Source organism: Colletotrichum graminicola (genome assembly GCF_000149035.1).
Source record: "Colletotrichum graminicola M1.001 genomic scaffold supercont1.10, whole genome shotgun sequence".
NCBI lineage: Eukaryota > Fungi > Ascomycota > Sordariomycetes > Glomerellales > Glomerellaceae > Colletotrichum > Colletotrichum graminicola.
The window spans coordinates 341,945-363,432 of NW_007361014.1; the positions used below are offsets into that span (position 1 = coordinate 341,945).

Genomic DNA, 21,488 nt, shown 5'->3' on the forward strand with positions numbered 1-21,488 from the left:
CTAAGACTATAGGTATTGCCGGTAAGGCGATGCTGGAATACGGGGAGACGCTCTGGTCTGGCTGTTGAATACGGAACGTGCTAGGCTCCGTTCAACCCAAACCAAACGCTGACGGGCAGAGAATCGGGGTAGGGATGGAACAACCACAGAGTCCGCGACGCCCACTACTAAGGCTCTGCAACCCCTGTTCCTGGCTTCCGGCCTCCCGGCTCACCCTTGCTCGCTCCCCGCGACGTTGGGAACTGAGACAGGTTGGTGGGAGAGTGGTCACCAGTCAAGTCAGAGCCAAGAAGCAGGGAGAGAACTCGGCAGCCCCCGAACCCTGGATATCGTAACTAATACCAACTCTTGAGCTCTCTCCGCAGATCAGCCCAGCCAGACACCACCACCACACCACCCCCCTCCCCTTTCTCTCTTCCCACCCCCCTACCCCCCCCCCCCCCCTGGACGGCCGACTGGTCGGTCCCAATTGCTGGCTCTAGTATGATGTGTAAATGGCTTGTGTCTTCTTTACCTTCAACAGTGTGTGCATGGAGGTCGCCTGTTTGAGGACTAAGGTCTGAGCCGGCGTAAGGCCGCGGAAGCAAAAAACGTCACCTACATATAATCGTCTCCTTTTTCATATAGTATTAACCTTCGCCCATTCCCCCCCCCTCCCGCAGTCCTCTCACATTCGATCTTTTCCCTTCTTAGGCCAAGTTCCATCACCAAATGCTTTTGTTGTGATACCCAGATACCCAACCCTCTCACTCCGGCAATCATGGAGCGAGCACAGTCCCTTCTCAGCAGCACCACTCTATCCATCAGCAGCTCCCGATCCAGTACCCGCTCGTCCCGCTCGAACTCATTACTGAACACGACACCCGGTCAGGAGAAGGGGGAGTTCTTCCTCCCCGCGCCAGCCACTACGATCTCACAACCGAAACTCCGGGTGCGCGCGATACTGGGCCACTGCCTGTATCGCAGGGTTGTGATATGGACGGTAACAATATCTATGCTGATCTGCCTCGCGTACCTCAACACGCCGCTATACACACGAGATGGCAAGGCCCTGGCAGATGACTACAGGATAGGCGGGGTTGGGGACCCGAAGAAGCATGGCAAGCCGGCGCCGCTTGAGGAAGACCTCATCGTCGAAGGTGACATGCCGCCATGGCTCAAGTTCAAGCAGTAAGTATTTCGCGGTGCGAATCGCCGCTTGAAGTGTTACTGACATCTCAAAAACCAAAAGTCTCAACGGTTACTTCAATGGTGTTAAGTCGATCGTCTCCATCGCCAATCACACGCCTGAGTATCCCAACATCTCTCATCCGGCACCGGTGACAAACGTACCGATTTACCATGATGCCCCTCCTATCCCTACTGTCTACGAGGCTCACCCGAATTACGCATCCGCCGAGTACCAGAGAGAGCATTACCCCGTTCGCGAATGCTTCATCGACCAGGACGACAAAGTTGCCGTCCCGGATATCTACGCCTTTGACGGTGTCCCCCAGAACCAGCCCGATCCGGCCATGGGCTCCTACACCGTGCTCGGTCTTCGCAATGACGTTTGCTTCGATCGTTTCGGACGCTATGGCCCCTATGGCCTCGGTTACAGCATCAGCGAGGGCGGTACGTCTCAGGGCCAGGATACCGAACATGAGGGCGCCGAGGTTGTCTGGGCCAAGACCGGCAAGATTGACTACAGCCGGGTCGACTGGGGCGCCGCCCAGGAGCGATGCGTGGAACGCAACAGCGCCCGCTTCAGCAATGGCTCGTCCGAGGACAACACCAATGATTCGGTCTTGAGGGAGCCCGAGGAAAGCGCCGGCAAGGTCATCAAGAAGACGGACCGCATCGCCGTCGTCGTCCGCACCTATGTCGGCTTCCAATGGACCCAGCTCGCCATCGTCAACTTCCGTGCCATGATTTCCGAGCTCTCGCTCAAGTCCGGCGGCGAATATTCTGTGCACTTCCTCCTCCACGTGAAGGACAACGAAGCCCCCATCTGGTCGGACCCCTCTGTCGTGCAGAGCATCCTTGATGCCAACGTGCCGACCGAGTTCCACTCCATATGCACTCTCTGGTCCGAGGCGGAAATGAGGCTCTACTACCCCGGCCACTTCGCTGACGCGATCGAGAACCCATCCAACGGTGATATCCACGGTGTTTATCGAAGCGCGCAGATGCCACTTCAGGTCTTTGCCCTCCAGCATCCCGAGTATACCCATTTCTGGAACTGGGAGATGGATATGCGCTACATCGGCTCTTATTATGAACTTCTGGACCGCCTGGGATCGTGGGCCAAGGCTCAGAGTCGCACCCTTCTCTGGGAGCGGTCCGCCAAGTACTACATCCCCGCCGAGCACGGCTCTTACGAGGAGTTTGCCGCAATCGTTGAGAAAGAGCTCGATGCGTCCGGCCGCCGTGCCATCCTTGGCCCTCAGATCTTCCCCGGCCGCCAATCGCTCAAGAGCGAAGAAGCCGGCATCTCGATCATGCCCCCTTCGTGTGACCAGGGCGGCAAACCCGAGGCGTGCGGCGTTGGCGAGGACGCCGACCTCATCACCCTCAACCCTCTCTTCGACGCGGACGAATCCGGCTGGGTCTTCGCCAAGGACGTCACCGGCTACGAGATGGTCTTCGCCCCGCCCCCGCGCCGCTGCGCCATCGTCACCGCCTCGCGACTCTCTCGCCGCCTCCTCGCCGCCATGCACGAAGAGATGTGGCGGATGCACCACAGCATGTTCTCCGAGATGTTCCCCGCCAGCATGGCCCTGCACCACGGCTTCAAGGCGGCCTACGCCCCGCACCCCGTCTACCTCGACCGGGCGTGGTACCCTTTCAACACCATCGAGAAGGCCTTCAACGGCGGCCGCGACGGTACCTCGGGGGGCCACGGAAGCCCCTTTGATCTCAAGAACGAGCACAACCACAAGGGCACGAGCTGGTACTACAACTCCGAGTTCGCCGGCCTCCTGTGGCGCCGGTGGCTCGGGTACGCCCAGATGGACGGCCGCGGCAACAACGGCGGCCGCGCCGGCGAGGGCACCCTCCGCGGAGGCATGGAAGAAGAGTCCAACAAGGACAGCTCGGGCCGTCTGTGCCTGCGCAGCATGCTTTTGCACCCGATCAAGTGGGATAACCCGATTGAGAGGACATAAGCGCGTGCCGCGCGTGTTTCATTACTGTTACTACTATTACTATTACTACTACCACTTACGACTACCGCTGCTGCTGCTGCTACTACTACTACTTAGCATCGACAGCCAGACCCAGAGTCCCTCTTTTTCATTGCGGGGGGAGAGCTTGTGCCGTCAAGTCGACGAAGAGCGAGGGCAAAACTTGTCAAGGTTTCTCTAGCTGCAAAGTTTCATTTCCTATCTTGTGGTTGGTTTACCCCAATTTTTTCTTTTGCATTTACAAAACCTACATACATAGTAGACTGTACATATCGAAGGGGCCACAAACGTTATAGCACGGATTGGGGGACGTTATACCAGCCGGTGGATGTGTGTGGGAGGGATTTCATGACTCAAACAAAGCATTTTCTTTTTTATTATCTTCATTTCCTCTTAAGATGCGCACCCGGAGCCGTTGATCTTGTCTCGTGTTTCTCTTCATTTTTCACTTTCCCAAAAAAACAAACCTCTATTTATACACGAGCCGGGCAGTTATGAACGGGCCGGATTTGCTCTTTTTTTTTTCTTTTTTTTTTTACTGTACATAGACCGCAAAAACCCACCGCTCCTTTCCTCGCTTTTTTTGCTACGAGCGGGTGTCTCTTTGCTCACTGACGCACAACACACGCGACATTGAAACGAAAAAACAAAAAAGACGGAGGATTATGTTGCGGTGGCGGCGTACGGGGTTAAATTGAATGGGATTGGGTCGAGGATGTTTTAGGTTTTGGTGTTCGAAGGGGGGGTTCTAGGTAGCAAGGAGCCAGTCAAGAGACACTACATGCGGCGAAGACACTCAATCTCTTGCAAGAAAATGACCATTGCTTGACAGGACGCTGAATAGCGAGAATACCTAGCAAAACGGGCGGCTTGGAGGACTCTGGTCCGACTCTGGCCCGTCGCCTCCAGCTGACAGGGCGTTCGTCGCAAGACTGATGAAAAGGAGATCGACGGCAAAACAGCTTGAGAGCCCAATAAAACTTCGCCATCAAATGTGAACCGTCATTCCGGCTCTAGAACTTTCTGCTCGTCTGGCATGACTCTTTCCCTCTCTCACCACTCTCCCCTCTTTCTATACGAGTACGTCTTCCAACCCCGGCATCCCCGACCATTCCCCTCTGCGAGCTCCACCTCCATCCTGGGGAGACGCTTCCATCTTCCTACATGGTTGGCAGGGGTTCGGCGGACCACCACGGTCCCATCAGAAGGCGGCACCTGGGTGGAGGGGAAACCCATTACTCCGGTTCCCCTACTGGAGCTTCTCATCCGCAAATGAACACTTAGAGAGGCGTGTCTGTACAGTGGCGGTGCCAGGAGCAGCCCGGTGAGTACTATGTAGAAGCGAGGGAAATCGGCGGACTGACTCTGGGTAACTCTACACTAAGAGAGGAGTTGACGACAGGAGCGGCAGGGATGCCCCGGGGCGCCGTCCTGCCGGTAGTTCCTTGCGTTTTCTTTTTGTGTTCGGGGGAGGGGAGCGTTCTAGAATCCGAACCGCCACTGTGAGCGCGGGGGGTTTATTGCCTTCGCGATGCCAACGGTATACTCAAACGCTCGTATAGTATTTATTTTTGCATTTCTTTTTCTTTTCAACACGAGGAAGGCAGATGTCCATGTGGTGTCAAAATGCTTTAGAGTTCTTCTTCCGTCCCAACACCCGCCGAGCCTGCCGCGAGGATTTCGCCGTCTGCGCGCCACCGGGACAGCTACCCCAGGCACTGTCCGTTCCCTCTCTCGCCCCGGTGGCGGTCGTCACGTTGTTTGGTAGACAAGCCAGGGGATCTCACTAATTGCGACTATCAGAAAAGAACCCCAGGGGTGGGAGGGGCGAAGTCCGCGGGAGCCGGGTGGGTTCCGGGACGAGGATGCCTTGGCAGCACGGTAAAGCCTGGAAAGCGCGGTCGTGATCTGGAAAAAAACATGGGGATTCATGTTTTCGGCTTCTTCAAGAAACGCCGCTGCGAGGATCAGGCGACGATCTGCTTTTGTGGGAGGCGGCGGCTGGTGAGTGAGGGTTTCTCTAGACGGCGAGTCCGAATGGCCTGGGGGCATCGTTTTGTGGTCCGGGTAGGCTACACGACAGATAATTCGGGCGTGAAAGAAAACCGAAGTTAGAAGTACAGGCATATATATGCACTTGTGAATAATAGTAGATGAGAGACTGGCCACTACCATGTTGAAGTTACTAACCGTCTCGACAGCGAGGCTTGTCCTCGGTCCAGCCGCAAGGCTATCTCCCACTCCAGTATAGTCTTCTAGAATGATGCCCTTGTCATATAGTGAAGGAGGATTACTTCGCGAGTAGACGGATGACGAAGAATACTCTGCTGGTTTATCCGGAGGTCAGTCTTTCAGCGATATGAACGAGAATCCGTTAGGATACACCGGCTGAAAGCAGAACACATTGGAAATCACCCTAGTCCCGTCTTCGAGGCCGTTTGGGCCCAGAAGCTTGCCACTGCTCTCTTGCCGTCTCATGCCCTTTTGCCCAACCGAGCTGGGCAAGTCTTGGGTAAGCTTGAAACGGCCCAAGACTGTCCATCGGACCGGAGCTCAACAACCTCGGCCCGGCAATCATTATGTTGCTATCGTACAAGCAGCAGCTGTGGCCGGCATCCCGGCACGTGCTCCACACGACGCACGTGTCATTGTCGACTGAGTTGAGTGTTGATGCCGCACAGCACGCCGGTGCCGCGTGCGGCAACAACGTCCTGGGCCACGACGAGGCGGGGCCCGCCGTTATTTTCCGCGGCTACGAGAGAGCTTGCCGTATTTCTCCGCCCAGAAGCCGCGGGGATAGGACGGTGCCGCGGTCGTCTGAATGGACGATTGTGTTCCAGGCTCGGGGGGGGGCGCCGCCGCGGGAAGTTTCAGCTCCGCCTAAGCGTACAGACGTTCTATCAGTTACGCGGTACTGGTCAAGACAGGCAGTCCAAATTTCGGCAGCCTTATGTAGTAGTAGTAACACCAACCGAGTGAGGTAAAAATAATAATAAAAAGCACCAGTGGCAGAGCCTCGCGTGGAAGACGGCGGCGGCGGCGCTCGGCGACAAGAGAGGGAGAAACGCGGATGTCCTCACAGTGTTACAGGTCAAACTGAACGACTGGAATGGTTATTTTTCCGAGAGTGTGCTGAAGGTGAATCGCAATCTGGAGAGAATCCGGTTGTCGCCCAGTACTACAAGGCGCCAGAGGGACTAAGTTGATTGGCGGTTGAACTGAAGATCAGACTTACAAAATCAAGGTATCCTCGGTGGTATATGCTGTGTGATCAAGACTAGCGCTAACATCGACACCTAATCAAAAGGGAGTTAAAGGTAAAACAGGAGGTATACAATTGGATTTGAAAGAAGAGGATATGTCGTGGATATCAACAAACGACCAATCAAGTAAGGCTCTGTTAAGCTATTTTCCTGGACCTTCTTACATGAGAAGTAGCTTGATGTTTGTAGCTCAAGGCAAATGTTGTCAGACGAACGCGGCGTTACATTCACGGGGCCAGACTAATTAAATACTGTAACTGGACAAGCAAAACCGACGGTCACTCAAATTCTTTGTTTTATCTTCCTCGGCGACGCCTATGAGTCCTCGCCCCCGGCCGTCACCAAGCTATCAAACCGGTTCCCTCTCCCCGTGACGAACTTCATCTCCTCATCCATGCGATGATCTCCAAACGAGTCGCCGGTCCTGTCCGGCAGCAGATCCTCGATGGCCCACGCGATCCTCTCGGCACCCGCCCTCGCCCCCGCCAGGTTGGGCGCCCCGGGACCCAGCCTGAGAGCCGCCATGCGCCCCGTGACGAAGAGCGGCACGTCCTGCGACCACATCAGGTCGTCGTTGATGCACGGCATCCCGCCGTGCCCGTGGAGGGGGTAGTCCCTCAGGATCGTCTGCAGGTACGGCAGCTTCGCGTAGTCGGTCTGCACGCCCGTCGCGAAGTAGATGTAGTCCATCCCCGGCATCGGCTCCCCGGCCGGCTCCGTCTTGACGTCCCAGACCCTCCTCTCCCCGTCGTAGCGCGCCTCGGCGAGCCTCGTGTTCGTCCGCAGCTCCAGCGCGCCGCGCGCGACGTGCTGCTTCAGCCGCTTCTGGTACGGCGGTGTGATGCTGCCGCCGCCGCGGGCGCTCTGGATCTGCCGGAGGCGCTCCTCGTCCGAGTCGGCCGACCAGAAGTAGGCCTGCTCGACGTTGCGGAACTTGCCCATCCACGCGAGGTCGATGTCGAATGGCTTCACCCGGCAAGGGCCGCGCATGAGGTGCCACACCTTGGTCACGCCGCGGCGGAGGGCGAGGTCCGAGAGCTGCGCCGAGGTGAGGCCGCCGCCGACGACAAGCACGTTGGTCGTCTTGCGCGCGGCGATCTTGGCCTGGACGACCGGGTCCGGGAACTTCTGGATCTGCATGCTGTGGCAGACCTGTGGGGGGGGCGTGCCGCCGGGCTCGCTGGCGAGGCCCAGGACGGGAGGGATCGTGGGCGCGTTGGCCGGGCCCACGGCGAGCACGACGGCCCGCGCGTAGTGGGTGGTTTTGTTCGAGTGGACCGCAAATAGCTTTGAGTCGGGCAATACATCTTTGATGACGCGGTACTCGATGTCCTCGACCTTCTCGTTCTGGATGAGGCCTTCCCGAAGGCCGTATCTGTCGACTATGCATTCGCAGTGGTTCGCAAAGAGTGTCGTTGGTGGTGTGAAGTAGTCTTTCCGGTCCCGCTCGTCTACTTCTACGACGACATGCTGTCTTGGACATGTTAGATCAGAGCAAACGGTAGTCTGAGAGGGCAGTATCTACTTTGGGTTCCGCGACTTGAGTCTCGCCTTGCGCAGGTGTTTACTGATTTCCTTGCCAACGCAGGCCCTCAGCTCTTGGAGCTCATGCTCCTGTTTCCGCTCGTAGGCTCTAGCCAGCAAGGCGTCGCGATCGCTGGGGTCCACGTGGAAGAACATGGGACTTCGGAGGTGAGTGATGTCGAAAGTCTTGAAGAGACGGTTCCAGCGGTTCAACCACTCGTCTCCGGTGGCGTCCAACACCAGCGTCGAGTAGCGTTGGCCCTGGCTGGGCGTTCTCTTCTCGATAATGCTGCCATTCTTTCTGTTCTTCAACGTCATGCGACGGCCGTACTTGCGGATCCAGTGGTATCGCTGGTGCTCCTCGTCTGTGAAGAGGGCCGAGGGCGAGTGCTCGCACAGTCGGGAAGCCACGGCCAGGCCACAAGGGCCGGCGCCGATGATGATTACGTCGTGGATGAACTGTTCCGTCATTGAGACCTACCAAGATGCTGAAGATCTACTCGCAGGGTAATGAAGAGCAAGAGGGGCAGCAACGCAGGTCGTCTCCGTCGCGGGAGCAGGGTGAGTTTTTGACATCCATTGTGCCATCTCTTCTCCAGGACCTGCTTCAATCAACTACCTGGTCACGAGGGGAGTCTGTCGTCGGCTGAAAGCTACCTTGATGGCCAGCGGTACATTCTCGTCAAGGCCAATGAAGGAGTGTTGCGGGCGTGATGATCCCTGTCTTGGGTCTTTCTAATAGCACTGGTTTGGATTGAGGACCTTGATGGGCAAGAATATATGGGGAATAACGAGGCGACGACATTTGGGCCGGAATCGATGTAAACAGTCCATGCTCTCTTGTAATACTTCCGAGAAATATATCTTGTAGCAGAATACCGTTCAATATGTCGGCAACGTGTCTGCTCGTTGAGCTGACGCTTGAAAGCATCACGTCAACGCGATCATAGCCCAACAGTATGGTGTAAGGTGATGGACGGCCTATTAGTCGGAACCCAAAACAGAGGCATCTCGGAGGAAAATCGGGGTTGGTTTGTCTCTCAGTGGCATGCGGCTTTCACAAGGTCCTGTTTGAATCTCATCGCGATAGAGTGGCCGAGCTGCGGACTCCATTTCCACGGCGCAGGCCGGTGTGTGTTCCGGGATCCACCGCTTCCGATCATCGGGCCACCGGGCCCAACCGAGCCCCAATGCTCCGCATCGGGACTCCCGCCCCGACCCAAGTGAACCTTCACCGACTCAACCCGAAGGTTTCCTCGGCGGCAGGTGCGGCCGTGTGAAATAACTCAAGCAACCTTCGGTTCATGCATCCGTTGCATCCAGGTGAAGCCACAATCCCACTGTGGGTCGAGAGCCAAGACGCATTAATCGGTAAATTTAATTTGATGAAGCCGGCATTCGAGGAAGCTAAGACGATGAAAACAGAGGAGATAAAAAAAAAAAAGCCGCAGGTTCGATGAGTTTCGATGCAGGAGAATGTCACTGTCACGCTCAACTGGCGGGCTGCATGCACTGGGGCTGCCAGCTGTGTGTTGCATGTGAGTTGGACCGATGCTTGATGAAATCTCGATCTCCGTCACCTGACATGTCACGATGTTATCTCCGAAGCCGAAAAGGGGATCGGGCCGAAGTTCAGCCAGGCGAACAGACCTGTCCCAGCTGGTAGCTCTGAAGTGGCAGTACGTACCGTTGTCTCCCCGTTCTTCTGGGTCGAGATGAAAGAAATAAAAATAAAAACCCCACATTCTCCCCAACAGAAATCTCGTCATCCCTGCTAGACACAAATGACCCGCAAGGACTTTTTGTGCTTTCGCCAACTGAAGCCATTGGTCGGACGCTAAGGCCAAGCCACGACTGACCTCGAGGTCCCCTTGGACGTAATTGTGCATACCGCTCAAGCCACAGCAGAATGACGCCACTTCCTCGCACACCGTTGCCAAGTATGACAGGATTCCATGTTCTCCCTGCTCTTACTGTCATGTAATGTTACCGTAGGTATGTACCTAGGTACATGCCTTGAGCACAAGCCCAAACTTGGTATCGCAGCACAAGCAGAGCAAATTTCCCTTCGTCTTCGGCGTCTTCGGGGAACTTCAAACTTCATGCTCCCCCCTAGCCCGAACCTGAAGAACAATGGATTAAGGACAGGGGGTGTACAACCGCGGGCCCAGAGTAATCCCTTTTTTTTTCCTTTCTTTTTTTACAGGGTGGCAGGGCCAAGTTAATTACCCCTATGATGTTACCCCCCACAGCTGATATCATAATAGAGGGTGAATATTCACCAAAAGTGAAGTCCCGTAGTAGGGGGGTGAACATTAGTTACCTAACAGGGGTAATTAACTTTGGCCTGGTACCATCGTACTTCTTCTTTTTCTGGACGTTGAAAATAGGAGAAGATGACATGACATGGTGCTGCTGTCACTGCTACAGCTACTGTGACATGTTCGCGCACAAATGGAAACCGTGTTTTATGCTATGGGCAAATTTCGATGGACCGAGTGGCATTTCCGCGCTCGTGACACGCGACTTAACGAACGTGCCCGAATAAAACAGCAAAGGAACACTCACTATCCGGGAAAATCAAGCTCTAGTCTAATTATCACAAGGGAAACCAGCTGCTTGCTTGCTTGCTCTCTCTTCCAACACCGTAATCAATCTGCTACCCGCGCTTGACGAGCTTCCATTGCTGTCACAAGTTCGTCTTCTTTGGTTAGAAACCACAAATCTTTTAAAGTTTCAATCCCCGTGGTCCGCGTTACCCCCCGACCGGAGTAGAGTCTCCTCCGCACCACCGCTAGCTGCAGGTTTGGTTCCCGCATCATATGCGCATTTAGTCGCATCCTTCTCCGATCGAGCTGCTCACGACCTCCCCCATCACCCGAGCACTTAGTCACTTCCTAGGTACTGGGCTGGCCACTCCCGCAACCCCGTAAGTGTATGCTTCCATCCTCTTCCGTAACCCCCCCAGATTGCATTGCCCACACAGCAACCACCGGCGTTGGTCCTGCAGCTACTTTGCTTCGCTGGCATTTGACACCAAGCACAAGTCCAACCCTATCTATCCCCCACGCCCTGCTCCGTTCCTCCCTTTTTTGTGTGTCTCTGTCCTTTCATACGCCCACGACATACATCATCATCATCATTACCTCCACACACCCTTCTAACATCCTGAACCAAGGCACAAACACTTGTGACACCCACACACCCGCGGAAAAAGACCTAGGCCACATACGTCCTGCACGCCAACTTTCTCGACTACCCTACCTGTCTGTCTACGACATAGTCTGCCGATCTCCTGGAAACGCCTCCATACCAGACCCCTTCATTACCGAAGTCACAAGTAGTAACTCCACGCGGGACAAGCCACTCGAGCAAACGACATTCCCCTCCACCGCCAAACAACTACCACCTCCCTCCCAATCCCACACACACACCCCTTCATACAAATAAAGACGGCAATGTCTTCCCCTTCCGGCTCCTCAGCAGCAGGCAAGCGGAAACGCACGACCGCGACAATGAACCCCACAGACATGCCAGACGCTGCTGACGCCGCCGACGCCGGCCTCCAGGCCTCCTCGCGCGACGCCTCAGGCGAGGAGGGCGACAGCACCGCCCCGGAATCCGGCCGCGTTGGCGGTCACCGCAAGTCCGACTCCACATCCGCCGGCCACCCGTCTAAGCGGCAGCGCGCCGGCTCGGAACGCTCTCACGAGACGACGAGTAACAACAACACCCAGTCCTCCGCCGCAGCGGCGGCGTCGGCGGCGCAAAACCACTCCCTCGACCCGGGCGAACCCAGCGACACCACCGAGGCGAGCGTCGACATCGCCGAGCGCGTCGGCCGCAAGAACAGCCGCAAGCACGTCTCGATAAAGGAGGGCGAGGACAAGGACGAGGCAATGCCGCCTCCGCCCACTGGCAAGCTCACGCATCCTGTCGGCTTCAGGACCAACGATCCTCCCGTCGGCCGCTCCGTCCGGGTGTACGCCGACGGAGTGTTCGACCTCTTCCATCTCGGGTACGTTGACACGACTTGCTTTCGCTCCTCTCCTCTCTCCATTCCCCATACGCACAGAAGCATGACACTCTCAACTAACCTCCCCCGTCTTACAGGCACATGCGCCAGCTCGAGCAGGCCAAGAAGGCCTTCCCCGACGTCTACCTCATCGTCGGTGTCACCGGCGACGCCGAGACGCACAAGCGCAAGGGCCTGACGGTCCTCTCTGGCGCCGAGCGCGCTGAGACGGTCCGCCACTGCAAGTGGGTGGACGAGGTCATAGAGAACTGCCCGTGGATCGTCACCCCGGAATTCCTCGACCAGCACAAGATTGACTACGTCGCCCACGACGACCTGCCCTACGGCGCCGACGAGGGCGACGACATCTACCGCCCCATCAAGGAGGCCGGCAAGTTCCTCGTCACCCAGCGCACCGAGGGCGTCAGCACGACGGGCATCATCACCAAGTAGGTCTCCACAGAGGCCTCAAAAGAAAGAAAGAAAAAAGATTGCTGACATTTGCTGCGTGTGTGCCCAGGATCGTCCGCGACTACGAAAAGTACATTGCCCGGCAGTTCAAGCGCGGCACCTCGCGCCAGGAGCTCAACGTCAGCTGGATCAAGAAGAACGAGCTCGATCTCAAGCGCCACGTCCAGGAGCTGCGCGATAACATCCGCACCAACTGGTCGACCACCGGCCAGGAGCTCTCCCGCGAGCTGCGCCAGTTCTGGCCCGCCTCGCGCCCGCAGTCCCCGGCCCCGGCCGCCCGCACCTCGTACATCCAGAACGGCGACCACCTCGCCGCCTCCAACGCGAGCAAGTCCCGCATCAGCGTCGACATCCCCACCACCCCCGGCGGCACGCCCGCCGGGACCCAGTCCAACGACTTCATCACCGGCTACGCCCTGGGTCTCGTCGGCGGCGTCCGTTCATGGGTAAGTTTCTCTCCCTTTTCAACAAACCGACACGTTTTCTATTTTTTGCGGTCATGCCACACGCGACCACCCGCCGGAGCTGGAGTATTTGCTGACGCGCCTGCTTTCCTTTTGTGTAGATGACCAAGAGCAAGAGAAGCGAACTTGACAGCCCGAGCCGCCGCAACAGCGACGACGACTCGGAGAGCGACGGCAAGAGCCCCCGCGGCCGCGTCGTCCCTCAACAGCCGGCCGCCGCCACCGCCACCGCGAGCGCCTCATAAAAAGCCGGTGCCCCCTTTTTGCACGTGACGTGCCTTGGGCTATCACCACCAAAGGCGCACTATATCCGGCGTCAAAAAAGTCCGCGTGACACAAATGTCCTAACCTTACTCACCCCACCCACCTTCACCTAATTATTGTTGCGCAGTAAACGGGACCGTTTTGGTCGACGGGCGAGGTGAGAGTTGAAGGAGGAGCGGAAAGGAGGAAAGAGGGGTGGGGGATGGGCAGAAGAATGGGAGGACGGAACGGACTACACGAACAAACGAAACGTGATGGAAACCGTCTTGGGGCTAGCTGCTGTTATGTTTGTCATTGCTACATTGCTCGTTGATCAGAGGGAAGAGAGACGGAACGGCGTTTCGAGTGTTGTCTGTCTAGTCACTGGAGAGAAAGGGAAGGGGGGGTTCCGCGGGGACTTGTCCACACGATAGAGGGAACCCCCTTTTAACTGAATAGAGATGCGCGCTACTACTACATAGGTTACCTATCGGGGGGGAAACCCTCCCCAAATTGTCGAAGAAACAAAAAATCGAAACAAAAAAACAAGAAGCTTGATGTACTCGTGATGTGGACAGTTGTGGTTGGTGAGTGCGAGCGAGCGAACGAACGCGTACCTCTTGCAACCACACGTGTGTTGAAAGTCCTGGCAGCATTCCTCCCCGCCGCCGCCGCCGGCGCCGCCGGCGACGACGACGACGAGTGTCGTTTGGAGAAGGTTTCTATTCGCAGGAGACGGCCACGGCGGTAGAGAGAGGTGAGTAGAGCGTGCCCTTCCCCTCCCTTCCCATCATAACAGGTCAGGTCAGGCAGGAGATGAGGGACTGAGCGGCAGGCAGAGGAACCAATTCATCACGACGCTAAGCCCCCTCTCAGTGTGGTTGTCAATCGCATCTCGCGGCTGCCGACCAGAAAATCTCTCTTCTTCACGACCCGTGTTCACAACCGGCCCCCCCTTTTTTGGTACTCGGGGTTTGCGCTCGTAATAGGAGAAAAGTGGCAGGTGGTTCTCCTTACTTCATCCCATCTCTAACCAACTGCGCGCGGAAGAGGGCCAGGGTTAGACCCGGTTCCAGGGCCTGTATCGTGCAGTAGGCATTACCCTTCCCTCATCACCCTCGCCTTGCCTCTTCCGGCATCCTCATCCTCCCAAGCGCGAGCATGCGGGACGAGAGCAAAGACCAGTCACCACCCCATGCCGCAACCTTTAGCCCCCCCCCTTTTCCGTCGCCCGCCCGCCAAGGTTAGTGGTATACTTAATAGATCCCCTTCGGACTCGGGATATTCGCCGTCATCAGGCCTGTCGCGTCGTACGACGATCTAACGCTGCAGCAGCCATCTGCATATTCCTCTCCTTCAGCAGCCCACACCCAGGACCGGACCTGCGTCTGTGGGAAGAAAAGGGGCGTGGCGCGGCGTGCACTGTGAATCTCGCCCTCATAAAGATATCGCACTATGCGTCTTGTTGGCACAGAGTCTCATCGGCGTGACCAAAGTCCCAACTAGTTCCGGTCTGTTCTCGGGATCAGTTGATTTCTCAGCTCTCGTGGGTTGGGAACTGTTTCATGTTGAAGCTCGCAGGCTTCCTTCTATGCAAGGGCGGGCGGGCCCAGCCACGCCGCACGGCACACTGTAAGGCTGGGAAACGTGCACCAACGGAACTCGCGATCGTCGATTGACGCAAACTTACGACCTGCTTGGGGACGGCTGCGGGTGGCGGCAATGCCCACCCAAACATCTAAGCAGCCCTGCCGTGAACGCAGTAAGACGCCCAGCACGGGAGGCCGAAGATACGGCCGCAGTAGCCCCGCCTGCCGGTACAGCCCACGGCCTGTTGGCCGGGCCCCAGATCCAGCATTAGAACCCGCGATGTGGCTTCGAGTCGAAGAGGCTTGGGACGATGAGACAAACGCACGTTGGGTGAAGATCGATGGGATTCCGGGGACTCGCACTCGGCCTAAGTGGCGCTGGAAACGGTTCCCTGGGGTGGTGGGACGTCTGTAGCCACTAGCTGACTCCCTTTCAACGAGACATGACTTGACTGGGGGCTGTTGGAAGCTGTTTGTTCCAACAGGCACGTCGTCCGGGGGAGGCCTAGGCAGCAGTCATGGCTATCTATGTCGGGTAAGGTCAAGGCAGTGTTACTCATTCCCTCCCGGTCGTGATCAGCTCTACCACCCACTTCGAGTGATGATGAACCTACTCACGACCTTACGGCTGTGAGCGAGTGAAGCAACGCACTTGTGCATTATCGCGGCCCCAATTGTCCGTTATTTTGGAACACGAGATTTGATACTGTCACTACCGTTCAGCTCTCCGTTGGGGGCCAGTTTCGAAGTTGCGACGGGGCTGAGAACGGAGATAGTCTATCGCAAGGCTTCCGTGCATCACTTGTGATATGGTGGCCTGGCTGCTTGATACGTGACCGACATCCGTCTCAGCCTAGCTCGAGCATGGTACCTGCATGTCTGCAACGGATGACCACGAATATCGAACCAGGTGCCATAATAACACCAATCGGTTGCTTCGTTGGTGCCTTGAATTCGATGCCATCAAGCAGGCACACACTCAGCCAAGGCTCGAACACGAGGCGCGGCGCTTACCTTGTCGCATGCAGTAAGGAGGAAACGTCCCAGAACGGAAATTGCTGCGCTTCCAGAAAGGAAGATTATGTTTCTCCATGAATAAAGCGCCGGCTGCGCTAATTTTGGCGCCAGACGCGTCACTCGATAAAAGTCAACCTCAACTTGGAGTAACATGAAGGCATTTTTGGATGGTAGCCGAGAGACGAGATGACCATTCTAGCCGCCCATGGCGAGCGCTAGGGAGCCGAGTCTGACGCTCGTGATGGGATGTGCGTGACGGGATGGCTGGGCCAAGGAATCCTGCGGGTGGGCGGGAGTGTCGATATCCAGAGCCGCGCCGCAGGTTGCCCCACGCGCAGAGGCGACTCAAAATCCTCCAAGATCTTTCTGCCGAACCACTGCCCCCAAGATTGGGGTGGGGTGTATCTCAAAACCTGTCTGTAATCTCAGTTCGAAAAGGTTGTCGAGAGAACGAGACGTTGGATCCGTAGCCCACACCACACGTTGGCTGAGTAAGGCTCTGTCTAGCACGAACACCGTGCGCCATTGGTGGAAACATGTCGCCGGCGTGGTTGTCCCATGCCATGTGCTGAACATGCCCGACCTGCTTTAGTCCGCGGGAACACGAGGAATCCTACGTGCCGAGCCGCTCAGACGGATCCAACAAGCAGTGAAGTTGTCAAGGCATCGACTTGGACTCGACCATGACCTTGTGGTCCAACTCATATGCGAACCACGGCCCACCCAGCTTCGCTTGGCAGTTGCCTTGCGCGCGTGCGCCTCAAGCGGCAAGTAAACATGGCGGAAAGTCGACAGCCGATTGTCGATGACGTGAAGTCATCTCTGATGGATGGCAGCGAGGCAGCGAAAATAGCAATCCACGTCGATAGACTGCAGTTTCGGTGGCTGGCGATTGGTCGCCGACGTCGACCAAAGATGAAGCCTCGACGGAGAATGCAGTGCAGGGGGGCATTGTTCGCCGTCTGGCATGGGACAACCGTAGCTGTGGGGTGAGGAGGAAGATGCAATGCAGCGCTGATCGGGCTGTGTCGTGAGCGCTCGAGAGCAGCAGGTACAAAGCACGATCAGCATCAGCAAGTGCAGTGTAGTGTGCCGTGCGAGCGAGTCTGAGATGGGACCAGCCGCAGAAGGGCTGTCCTGGCGTACCTGGCACGCGGGCCGGGAAGCACTGTGATTGTTCAGATGACAGTCGGCAGGACCAACTGATTGGATCAGGCTGCATGCAGTGAGACTGGTCAGACGGACATGGTGCGTTGCCAGATTAGATGCGCTTACCGGCGAAGTTTGCCGTGCCTAGCATCTAAGAGTTGGCAGGTTGGAGGTTGGGATTTTGACAAGAAGGATGGTTGGTTCTTCTAGGTACGGATAGATGGTTTCTATTCTCTACCTAGCGAGGTGGGGGGGACTTGCATTTCCATGGTCCGAGATACGGGTCCGGGCGCATAGCGAAAATTGATGCTCGATGGACGACGACGTTATCGAGATGCAAATTTTTTCATCGGTGATGGGGGTTGGCCCGTGTCGACAGGCAGAATGCGATCGATGGTGGTGCACGGCAGACGTCAGACGGGTCGTTTCCACATTCATGCTTGATGCTTAGTATCCGTAGTAGGTAGTGTCTGTTTAGATAAAACAAACGCTTGAACAAATGGGGACTCCGTGGCCGTCGACACCTGGGTCTCGGGGTGGTATGTGCTTGGTGTGCGGATGCGCTGATCATTCCCTGTCGGATTGTCATCGGTGTGACAGCCAGCCAACAGGAAGAAGGCTGATGACGGAGGAGGAGGTGGTCCCCTGGCTAAAAATACATTGTACCTCGCATTGTCTCTGGGATAAGCGCCGACCCTTGTCCCCCCCCCCTTCCACTACCCCTCCTTTCTTTCCCTTCGCTTCCCTTCCCTCCTCCCTTCCTTCTTGCTTTCCTTTCTTTCCGATGGTGCCTGCCGCCTGCCGCCTGCCGCCTACCACCTTTACCTACCCCAAGCCGAGGCTAGAACCCTGTCAGTAGATTGGATGGCGGCTGGCTCTCCCGGATCAGCGCGGACAAACTCAATTTGCACTGTTACCATCGGTCTGCCAGCATCTCGCAGCTGCCACAGACATGCTAGCTTAGTATGCTGCACCTTCATGATTTGTGTGTTCGAGCAGATGACGTGTTGCATTGAACCGGGCATTGTTGCATTGTGACTTGTGGTCTACTCGGCTCGGTGACCACGGTACCTCGAATCGCTAGAAGTGCGGTGTGGGAAAAATCGATGGCTGTCAATGGGCGGTGTCGGATCAACGTCGGTCATGGATAGCAAATGTGCCGGCAAAGGACCTGCAACTGTGCAATCGAGCCTCACGATACTGCAATATCCAACACAAGACGTATTGAAGCGGGCCAAGACCCTTGCCTTTACGCCGTAGGTTAGGTTAGGCAGTCTCCATGGCAAGGCATATCCCCTTACGGCATATCCGTACCCTATTGCAAGGTGAAAGCTTTGCCAGGAGGTGCTATCTGCAGTGCGCTTTCCTTTCTCTCGGGAGTAGGGGAGGAACAATGGATCAGAGTAACAACGGCTCAGTCGATCCTTCCTCTACATGGATGACGGGCCCTCCACCTTCCAACTCCCAAGTCCCGACGTCCAACTTTCATCCGAGCGTGTGGCCGTTGGAAGTGACAGCCCTTGCCCTGGCGAGAGAACTAGTGTACCTAGGTGGTTAGTGTACAACTCCAACTCCAGCTTGCTGCTAAAAATCACGGCATCCTTTTTTTTTTTTTTTTTTTTTTTTTTTTTTTTTTTTGCCCACGTTGCTAGTCTACCCGAGGGACGGACGGCATCCAATCCCCAGAATTCTGCTCCTGGCAGCTGCCAAGAAAGCCCCTTTCGCCATCCTCGACTGGTAATCATTCCCCTTCCTCATCTACTCGGTTGCCAAACCCTTGGCGACTTACACATATTGGTCCACTTCGAAACATCAGCCCAGAGATATCTTATGTTGGCTCATCTCTTCCATTCCAACACCACGATACCCATCGGCACATCCTGGATCGGCGGCTCTATATGCGATAACAGCTCATATCGGCACCTGAAACAGACCCCATCAACCCACCATGCAGCCCGCTCCGAAACTTAAGGTTTCGCCAATATATCCCTCATCCACCACCATCGGTCGGTCCGGCCCCCAACATACGGTAACGCGGGCCAACTCCCTTCCTGCCCCTGTTTTTGACCCCCGAGAGCTGATCTGCCCCCGAGACCTGTGGGTCGCTCTACAAGGGCCGTCGTCTCCGATGCGTGCCGAGGCGCCTCCGGCCGCCACCTGCTATGTATCCGGTTCCGAACCCAAGACATGCGTTACGGGCTTTCACGGCAATCTGCCCGTACAATGAACGCATACAGAGCACGCAGCAACTGAGACACTGAAGAATTCCTCTCGCCAGCCACGCATCTCCCTTGAGCGGCGCTTTACCGCAGCCCGGAACCCATCCGTCCCTGCAATCGGCTCAGGCCGTCGGTGTGGCTCCATTTGGGAAAACCCCCACGTCCAAGTCCATATTCACCCGACGCTCGCTAAAATACCACCTCTATTGGGGGGAGACACCGACGCTCATCCGAGATTGTAAGCGTTGTCTGCCACCCCGAGAACACACGGTTCCTCTCGCCAATCTACTCACCCGCTTCGCCCACGGTCAAACCGCAGCTTGCCATCGTTTCAAGCTGATTGTGACAAACGGCGCAGCTGGAATTAGGAGGAACTCGATGACATAAAAATAGGTCTCCGATTCCAAGCAGTTTGTCGCCTTTGTATTGCACGCAAGTGAGGCTTTGGGATCTAAGCCCTTGTCGCCCCCGCCGATTCAGGGCTATCCCTGTCATGGCTTCGTCTCTCCCCATGTATGTTTTTCAGCGGCCCGGATGCTGCATGGTCCTCTTGGCATTCCCCGCCCGAAATACCCTCGGTCACTTGCCGCCATCATCCTTTCAGTAAAACTAACTACCTAGGCGTATACTGACATACCTTATTATTACTATTACCTACCTAGGTACGGAGTAACGGTGTCAGACAATACCATACCCACGACCACCGGCGAGACCTGGTTCTCGTCCGCAGTCGGAGGTTTGATCCGCATCTGCAACCCGGATTTTTCTCTCAGTCTATCAAATAACGGACCACGGTTCCAAGCCCCTGAATCATGGAAGAAACTGATCAACGCGTTCAGCTTGTTTCGTTCAGGATCCTGGGTCCTCGGCCAGACTGGCATCATCAGACGCCATACGCCAAGGTCCAACGGTCTCCCTGTATAGGAACCGTGCGTGAGCGTCGAAATAGATATGGCAGGTGTCTCGGTCACGAGTACGACGCAAACCTGCTTATAGCCGCGGGTGGGTGGTCATAAGGCATGTGCAGTCTCTGTCACCACGATAAGTCAAAGCAACCACACAATGCAGTCTCTGTCACCACGATAAATAAGTCAAAGCAACCACACAATGCAGTCAGACGAAGCCTCGACGGTCGATGGCAGAGTTCGCGGCGGCAGCAAGTGTACCTTTCTTCGGTACGGGTCGTGGAACCGAGACGCACGTCGTCAACAAGCTGGGGCCTTGGATGCCCTCGGTTGGCAATACGAAGGCTGGCAGGCCGGTCCCGCTAGGGCGGATCTTTGGGTGCCCTGCAAAAAGTCAAAATCCCAAAAGGGCAACCCAGTCTAGCAGGGGTTGTTGACAGGGCAGCCGACTCATGCACACACGGCAATGACAACGGTTCCCTTTACGGTCGGAACTGCGCCTCATCTAGTCTGACATTTTGCAGAATTCTCAGCGTGGTTTCTGCGGCTATTCCTCCAGAAAAGGAGCAACCTCACTGCCACCTATTGCCCACCCACCCTCGGGCGCTAGCGAGCGCTAACTGTGGAAAACGGAATGGCCGTGCTCCATTCGGCGCTGTTTCTCTCGTATCTATGCAGTGACGCCATTACCGCATGTTTGCTATTCCCTATTGAGACCTCTGGCTCCCTTTCCTGTGCGAAACCACTGCCTTGTTGTTATGCAGTGCGGGCATTTCCACCATTGGCAGTCCCGGCAGGCCAGTTAGCAACATACATACGGAGAGACGTTGTCTCTCCCATGGAACTTGCGGGGGGGGGAGGGGGAGGGTTCAGTCAAATGAATACGTCTGTGGGTTTGGGGTCTCGCCGACGCATGCGATGCAGTCGATCTCGTCGAGATCTCAGACAAGGAGGAGAGACACGGGACGGAGAGACATTGTCAAAACGGCAAGCATCGTCACCCGTTTCGTCGTCGTCGTCATCAAACGCGGTTACCTCATCTTGCCGCGGCTCTTCCGTGGGCTAGCAGACATCCCAGACGCGCTCATTCCGTGACATCGCGGCAATTTCACACTAAACTTGGAGAACTTGGGGGAGAAACGCTGCGTGGAGCAGGGGGTTCCATCTGCCAGCCTGAGAGGGCTGAGTCGTATGACAAGCATCTGGCCGCCCTACCAATTAACCCGAGGCCAGCAACGATGGCGGGTGACGGAACCCCAGCTCTGTCAATACCTTTTGAAGGAGTGCCTTGCATTTTTTTCCCAGCAACCTCCGTGCCCAACACCCTTTACACCCATGCTCGCAGCCGACAGGGGAAGCGAGGCCTCAGAGAACGGCCTCCTTGAAGAGCTGTCATCTTCCCTACTTCTGCCGCTCACTCGCATCTACCTCTTCTCAATATAGCAATGTCACCAACAACGAGTGA

At 56.3% G+C, this 21,488-nt stretch overlaps 3 protein-coding genes across 3 annotated transcripts; 2 read left to right on the top strand and 1 right to left on the bottom strand.

The window, feature by feature from the left end:
* Positions 1-760: 760 nt before the first annotated feature.
* Positions 761-3,146, top strand: GLRG_03388 (uncharacterized protein; the record flags this gene model as incomplete). Its single annotated transcript, XM_008094073.1, has 2 exons — positions 761-1,170; positions 1,232-3,146. 2 exons carry the CDS (start codon positions 761-763, stop codon positions 3,144-3,146), a joined length of 2,325 nt encoding a protein of 774 aa, XP_008092264.1.
* A 3,596-nt stretch (positions 3,147-6,742) lies between these two features.
* Positions 6,743-8,422, bottom strand: GLRG_03389 (FAD binding domain-containing protein; the record flags this gene model as incomplete). The annotated part of the gene is made up of 2 exons (XM_008094074.1): positions 6,743-7,901; positions 7,953-8,422. The coding sequence occupies 2 exons, from the start codon at positions 8,420-8,422 to the stop codon at positions 6,743-6,745; spliced, it is 1,629 nt and encodes a 542-aa protein (XP_008092265.1).
* A 2,987-nt stretch (positions 8,423-11,409) lies between these two features.
* Positions 11,410-13,146, top strand: GLRG_03390 (cytidylyltransferase; the record flags this gene model as incomplete). Its single annotated transcript, XM_008094075.1, has 4 exons — positions 11,410-11,969; positions 12,065-12,415; positions 12,487-12,883; positions 13,003-13,146. 4 exons carry the CDS (start codon positions 11,410-11,412, stop codon positions 13,144-13,146), a joined length of 1,452 nt encoding a protein of 483 aa, XP_008092266.1.
* Between the last annotated feature and the right edge of the window lie 8,342 nt (positions 13,147-21,488).